Source organism: Vitis riparia, chromosome 18 (assembly GCF_004353265.1).
Source record: "Vitis riparia cultivar Riparia Gloire de Montpellier isolate 1030 chromosome 18, EGFV_Vit.rip_1.0, whole genome shotgun sequence".
Lineage (NCBI taxonomy): Eukaryota > Viridiplantae > Streptophyta > Magnoliopsida > Vitales > Vitaceae > Vitis > Vitis riparia.
This window is the reverse complement of record NC_048448.1, coordinates 30,325,853-30,333,552: the sequence shown is the minus strand read 5'-3', so window position 1 is coordinate 30,333,552 and position 7,700 is coordinate 30,325,853. Positions and strand designations below refer to the sequence as shown.

The window sequence follows — 7,700 nt, the reverse complement described above, 5'->3', positions numbered from 1 at the left end:
GTGTGCTCGGATGGAGGGAGGCTTATATATATATATATATATATGATGATTCATTATCATGATGATGGCAATGGGAGAAAAAAAAAAAAAAAAAAAACCTTGTTTTGCTTTTCTTGGTTTGGTGTACCCGAGAGTCATTCATGAATTGTTTAATTAAAAATAATAATAATAATAATAATAATAATTAGTTTTAGATTAAGAAATAAGATAATAGTAATAATGGTTTTCTTTTTTTGTAATAAACAGAATGAGAGATTTAGCAAAATATATATATATATATATATATATATATATATATATATATATAGAATTTTATAATGAAATAAAATTGTAATTTAATTAAATTAGAAATGTGTTATTAGAAACAAATTGGGAATTTATTAATTATAATTAAATAAGGAATAGAGTAATTAAATTATTACTTTGTTAATAAAAAAATATTAATCTTAACATTTAGAAATTTTAGGATTATCAGATTTATATTTTGAGGTAAATAGTAATAGTGGTCTTTTTATTGTGTTAGGTGAGGAGTAGACTTTTCAGGGTTATTTTTCCTTCAAGGTCTTTGCATATTTTGAGGTAAGGGAAGTTAATGCAATATTTATAAAATTAAATTATTTTATATGTTATTTTGAATTGTGGAAAAGAAAATGATATTTTGTCACCATGCATGGATCAAACTGTTTTGCACTAAATATTATGTTGGAATATTTTGTTTTATTTATGACACAAAATACAGAGATATTATGTTGTGTAAATTTGAATACTTGAACAAAAACATCACTCTGGTTTATTTGGCCCTTGTCAACGGGATATAATAGTTGACTATTCGGCCCTGTCAACGGGATATAATAGTTGACCTTTACATTTCATGGTGGGAATGTAATTGATTTGGACCCCAGCCTCTAGGGGTTTGGTTAGAGGTTACTAGTACTAGTAGTGTTTGGTTCCGTCCACCAGGAACAATTTGATGCTAGCCACCCATTTGAAAAGTCCCACCTAACTGGGCATTTGATATTTGATAACCAGAGTAATGGAAAATTGAATGGATTTGATTGAATCTTATGTGAAAGTGTTTGAATTTGATATGAGAATGGTTGGTTGAATTTTGAATATATTAGTATTTTTGAAACTCTGATATTTGATGAGAAAAAAAAATGATATCTCCTATTTGAAATGAAGATATTTGATCCATGAATTGCATTAATATTCCTTATTGGGCTGTGAGCTCATTCCCAATTGTTGAAAATTTTTCAGGTACTCTTAGTTCGGGTGAGGAGTGATGGCTAGGCTGAGGAATAGTCATCATTAGAATTTGACTTAGGATTTTATGTTGGATTTTGTTTTAACTGTTAGTTATGTTCATTTGGATCATTTGATATTTGGAAGTTATTTGGAAATTGAATTTGAGGATTTTAGATTTTGTTCTACTACTCTGAACAGGTATTTGGTAATTCCAGTTACAATATGATTGTTTGGGTCAGATTATACTTTAAGCCTTCGGGTTTGAGGTGTGAAATGACCGTCACGCCCTTGGAGTGGGTCTTGGGGCGTGACAAAAAGACTAAGGCTTTGAAAAGTAAGAGAAAATACAGAGGAAAGGTGGCAAAAATTGGGTATGAGAGGGCACAAATGGTAAATAAGGTCATTGTCCCATTGTACATCTTTATTCTATAATGATAATGAGAAGGTGATAGACTCTAATATACCCAAATAAATCCATATATGTACATCTTTATTCTATATTCTCTCTGATCTAAAATAATATCATGTCACATCCAAGTGTGAACACTCATAAAAGTAAGAATTTGGTCGTGCCAACTAACATTCACATGGGTCTCTCTTTTTCTAGCCCTTTGAACATTTTCTTTAATGTATCCATCCTTGATTCTCTCTTTAGACCTTTGGACTTTTCTAAAGTGATCCCACTATGATTTATGCCATGAAAAAGACTATTCTTACTTTTATGGGTGCTCACATAAATTTATTGAAAAAATAGGAAAAAGATGTACATTTATAATATAATTCATGGTGAGACCAATTCTTCTAGTTTAACTCTCCTAGCTAAGATTTCGTTTCAAAGTAATTTTGACTTAAAAAAATGTTTTGAAAAAAATGAGATATTTTGACAAATTTTAAAAAACACTTTTTAGAATCACTTTTAAGGTTGAAAAATTATTTATAATATTTTATGGAGAAATATTATTCTTTTAAAAATACTTTTAGAGAAAATACTTTTATTAAAAATATTATGAATAAAAACACTATTAAATGTACTCGAAGAGTACGTTTAACAGTGATTTTAGAAAGTGTTTTTAGTTTTTTTAATACTTAAATTTTTTTATCTTTTAAGTATAAAAAAAACTAAAAACACTTTATAGAATCACTATTAAACGCACTTTAAGTGTTTTGACAGTAATTTTAAAAAATATTTATATTATTTCTAATACTTGAAAATTAAAAAAAATTCAAATATTAGAAATGGTAGAAACACTTTCTAAAATCACACAAAATTTCAAATATTAGAAATGGTAAAAACACTTTCTAAATTTGTTGTCAAACATATTTTAAGAGTTTATTAGATAATGATTTTAAAAAGCAAAGTGACAAAATTAGGTATTTGACAAAATTTAGAAAATACTTTTAAAATTTTGAAAAATCACTTATCGAATTGAAAAATCACTTATAATATTTTTTTAAGAAACATTTGATAGTAATTCTTTAAAAAATATTATTAAAGAAAACGAAAGATATTTGAAGTAAAAACAACTCACTTTTAATGTAAAAAGTGTTTCTAAAAAAAAAAAATTTTTTTTGATAAATTTTAAGAAATATTTTTAAAATACAAAAAAAATAACCATGATAGTAAAAAATCATTTATAATATGTTTTAAATAAACACCCAATCGAATGATTCTCTTCAAAGCACTTTAAAAAAACACTTTCATTAATAACAATTTGAGTAAAATCTTCTGTCTACACACTGTCATTCTCTTACTAAAACCATCTTAGGCATGGGCCTCGATACCCATAAATGTGAAAGCGTGTGGCTATCAGTCAAACTATTATTTCTCTTCATTTTTTTTTCATTTATATCATTGACAAAGACTTTGACTCAATATCATTTCCTCTTCCCCCCACCCCCCAATCTCAAATGTATTCGCCTCAAACATACTCCATTATAACCTTTTAGTTTCTGATTTCATCTCTTGCTAGAGTTCCCCCTCAATTTTCCATCCTCTGCAACATTTTTCTTTGCTCTTTCAAAGATGGCTGAACAAATTCCATTCACCATTGCTGAGAACCTTTTGATGAAGCTGGGATCCACCGCTTTCCAAGAAATTGGATTGATGTATGGTATCAGAAAAGAGCTAAGCAAGCTTGAGGATACGCTGTCTACCATCAAAGCTGTGCTTCTTGATGCTGGGGAGCCGCAGGAGAGGAATCGTGCAGTATCAACTTGGGTACGGAGGCTTAAAGAAGTTGTCAACGATGCTGATCAGTTGTTGGATGACTTCGCAGCCGAAGACTTGCGGAGAAAGACCCATACGCAGGGGAGATTTGTAGGACAAGTGAGTGACTTCTTCTCCTCTTCTAATCATATTGCTTTTCGAGTCAAGACGGGTCATAGAATGAAGGATATTAGAGAGAGGCTAGATGAGATTGCAAAAGATATTTCCATGTTCAAGTTTGTTCCAAGAGTGGTGCAGGTAGAGAATAGGAAGAAATCAGAAACCCACTCTTTTGTCCTGGCATCTGAAATTGTGGGAAGAGAGAAAGACATAGAGAAGATGATAGGATTGTTGATGCAAGAACATCTTTCAATGGTTGCAATTGTTGGTATTGGGGGCCTAGGCAAGACCACCCTTGCTCAATTGGTATACAATGATGATGAGAAGGTGGGGAAACATTTTGATATTAAGATCTGGGTGTGTGTTTCCAATGGTTTTGAGGTAAAAGCAGTGGTTAAGAACATTGTAAAAGCTACAACTAATACAAATGTGAACAACTTAGAGTTGGATCAATTGCAGAAGCTCCTTCGTAAAAGTCTAGAAGGGAAGAGGTATTTGCTTGTGCTAGATGACGTATCGAACGAGGATCCAGGGAAATGGGATCAATTGAGGCTTTTGTTGACTATTGGTGCCCATGGGAGTAAAATCTTAGTGACGACCCGAAGCGCTAGAGTTGCTTCAGTCATGGGAATTAATTCTCCATACAATTTGGAACCTTTGGGAGAGGAGTCGTCTTGGGATTTGTTTCGAAGTCTTGCATTCAAAGGAGGGGAAGAGAAAGCGCGCCCCAATCTTGTGAAAATAGGAAAAGAAATTGTAAAGTCGTGTGAAGGAGTTCCTCAAGTCATTAGGCACGTAGCTCGGATGCTGCACTCTAAAACCGAGGAGAGTCAATGGTTGTATGTGAAAAATAGTAAAAATGTCATGTCTATGGATGCTTGATTTTGTTTCATTAAGTATGATGAATGCTTGCTTGTATTTTTTATTTTTTATTTTATTTTTACAATTTATAGTTCCATTTTGAATAATTAAATAAAAGGGTTGTTTAGAAATAATGTCTTTTGGGTCTGTTTTGAGATATGTAAATATTTGCATATCAATAATTTATCAAGAATATATGAATTACTACAAATCATCTATCTGACATATATGCAAAAAGTACCCTTTAAAAAAAGGGAAAACCAATTCAAGGTACCTTCAAAAGGGTAAATAACCCTCTTTTTATGACTCACAAACTCTTTGAAAAAGATTTGAGGAAAAAAAAAATTACATGGATGAGAAGATACCAATCACTTTTATGGAGTAGAAAAAGTTGAGAAAATATAACTTTGTTTTACAATTGTTTTTAAGAATCTTTTTTAACTTTTGGTAATTAGAAAGTTGTTTTTTTTTTCTATTGTTAAAAATAAAAAACATGGTATTTTTAGAAAACATTTTTTAGTTGTTGTCAATTGTTTTCACATATTTTTTGTGATTTATTTTAAAAAATAATGGGAAAAACTGCCTTTGATTCGTTAATTTAAAAAAAAATATGAAAAAAAAATCTCAACTTTTATAAATCAATTTCATCTTCATTCATTTAAAAATATTTTAAAATATATGTATTTTTTTTATAACTCAAATTATTATTTCTTGAAATACTCTTTTGCTTGATAATATTAAAAAAAAAATACCAAATTAATTTATCATTTTAATTTGATAAAAGTGTTTTAAAAATAAATATATTATAATTTTTTCATTATATAACATAAGATATGAATTATTGTGGAAAAATTCTTTAGGATTCTCAAGTAATAACTAAAATATTTAGAATCCATTATTTAATAATGATTTTATATCGTGAATTATGTGAATCCTCTCATTTTCTCATTTTATTTAATAAAATTGAATAAAAATTTTGTTAGTTGACATCAATAATAAAATAAAAAATTTTAAAAATTAAAAATACAATTAAAACTAAAATACATAAAAATTAAAAACAATAAGAACTAAAAATTAAAAATTAAAATATTTACTCCCATTGTATTTTCAACTCTTTCTTATTATTCATATTTTCTACTAGAGTGCTTTAATTTAGTGAAAGTTAATATTCTATTTTTATATTTTTAGCTTTAAAGGTTTTTTTTTTGTTTTAGTTGTATTTTTAATTTTTTTAATTTTATTAATCTCAAATCAATTCTCACATTAAATTAATTTGTATTATTAACATATAAAATGGTCATTTTAGAAAATAATTGTTTGAGTTATGAAAAAATGAATATATTTTAAACGAATGAAGATAAATATGATTTATAAAAGTTTGATTTTTTTTTTTCCAAATTAGTAAATGAAAACTCACTTTTTTCAAAAATAATCATATAAACATGTAGAATAAAAACTACACATAAAAATATTTTTAAAAATATTAAAAATATATTAAAGATAATTTAGGTACTTAAACAAACCTTCCATCTACAAAATATAAGAGAATAGTTATTTAAAACTATTTTGATTCCAAAACAATCTATGTTTTTTGTCTTCTTTTCTTTTATCTCCTCGTTCTTTACTTTGTTTTCTTATACTCTGCACGAGGCTCTCTAGTTTCCTCCACAACACTCTTACCAACCGCCACCACCTTCTTTGACAGGCAATACAAAGCTTAATGTTTTAAAAAATGAAGATAAAAAGGAAATCATTAATTGGATGTCAATCTAATGCAAACATTATATTTAAATTGAATTGTTTTGCAGTTGGTCAGATTTCCACATCTTTCCCAAATATTTCTGAAGAATTGGTTTTGACAAGTGGTATTTTCTTCTACAAAATAAGTGAACATATATATATATATAAAAGTAAGAAGTATATGGGAATTATGGCTTCTTACTTCAATGTTAATCTGGATAGACAGCTCATATTTTTAGTCATTCCCATAATTGTTGCAATCATGCCGTTAATATATTTGTGACTAGTGTATTTAAATACCACATCCACAATCATAGCTGTAATTGCTCCATGTATCAAGCCATTACATGTGTTTATATACCCATGTAAATTATGAATGAAAGCAAGAGTTTTTCTGTTCAAGTTTCTGTTGTTTTAAATCTATCAACTCAAAGTACTTAGAGTTAGGGATGAAGTTAGGCAGGCTCACTCGATCTAATTTGAACCCAATCCAATATTTGGGCGGATTTAAACAATCATTTTTAATAATTGGATTGGATTGAATTAGGTTTTTTTCAACTTGAACTTAATTTGGGTTGGGCTTGGATTAAGGTTTAGACAACTAGAGTTTAACTTGAATCCGATTTAATGTTTTTATAATATTTATAACGCATTTTATTCTATATAATAATATAAGTTTTCTTTTTCTATTTTTATGAAAATATCAAATTATATTATATACTATGTTTTCATTATTTTTAGAAAATATATAAATTTATGTTTGTTCTTTTATTATTATCTTGAAATTTTGTCCTATTTGTTATTAAAATTTTCATATAAATACATTAAAATAATATTATACATAGATTTTGAATTATGCAACATGATCAATTCAAGTGTAACTCGATCAATTTGAATTTAACTTAAACAACCCAAACTCAATCCAAGTTTTAGACAAATTAGATTAGATTAAACTTGAGTTGAATACATTGGGTTAGAGTTCAAGTTGAGTTGAGTTGAGTTCAGATTGATTATTTCTTAATTCAAGTTAAGTTTAGGTTAGTCATCAACTCGATCAACTCACCCAATTTACAACCCTAGATAGAGTACCAACCTTCGAATCATACTATAATCAACCCAAAAGCCTAACAAAGAGATAAAAAAAAAAGCTACCTAAAAGCAAATCAACACATGAAATCAACTTGAATTTTTATCGAAAAAACAATATCAGTAATACATTTAGGTTATATTTGGTTCTCGAAAAATGAAAGAAAATAAAAAATAGGATTAAATTCAATAAATTATTTTTATATGCTAGTTTTTTCAAACTCATTTAATTTATTTTTCTCCATTATATGAAGATTAAATAATTTTTAAATATATAAATTTCTAATGAATTGTAATTATAATTGAGCTAGGAGAGATTTACATTTGAAAAGGTACCAACGTCTTTAGCCTATCTGAGTCATCTAAGATATGTCAATCTTTCTTATAACAAATATGAGGTACTTCTTAATGCAATTACAAAGCTAAAGCATTTACAGATATT

At 27.7% G+C, this 7,700-nt stretch overlaps 1 protein-coding gene across 1 annotated transcript; it reads left to right on the top strand.

Annotated features, from left to right (window-relative positions):
• The first annotated feature begins 3,268 nt into the window (after positions 1-3,268).
• LOC117905689 (putative disease resistance protein RGA3) lies at positions 3,269-4,453 on the top strand. The gene has a single exon (XM_034818572.1). The coding sequence runs from the start codon at positions 3,269-3,271 to the stop codon at positions 4,451-4,453; it is 1,185 nt and encodes a 394-aa protein (XP_034674463.1).
• The last annotated feature ends 3,247 nt before the right edge of the window (positions 4,454-7,700 follow it).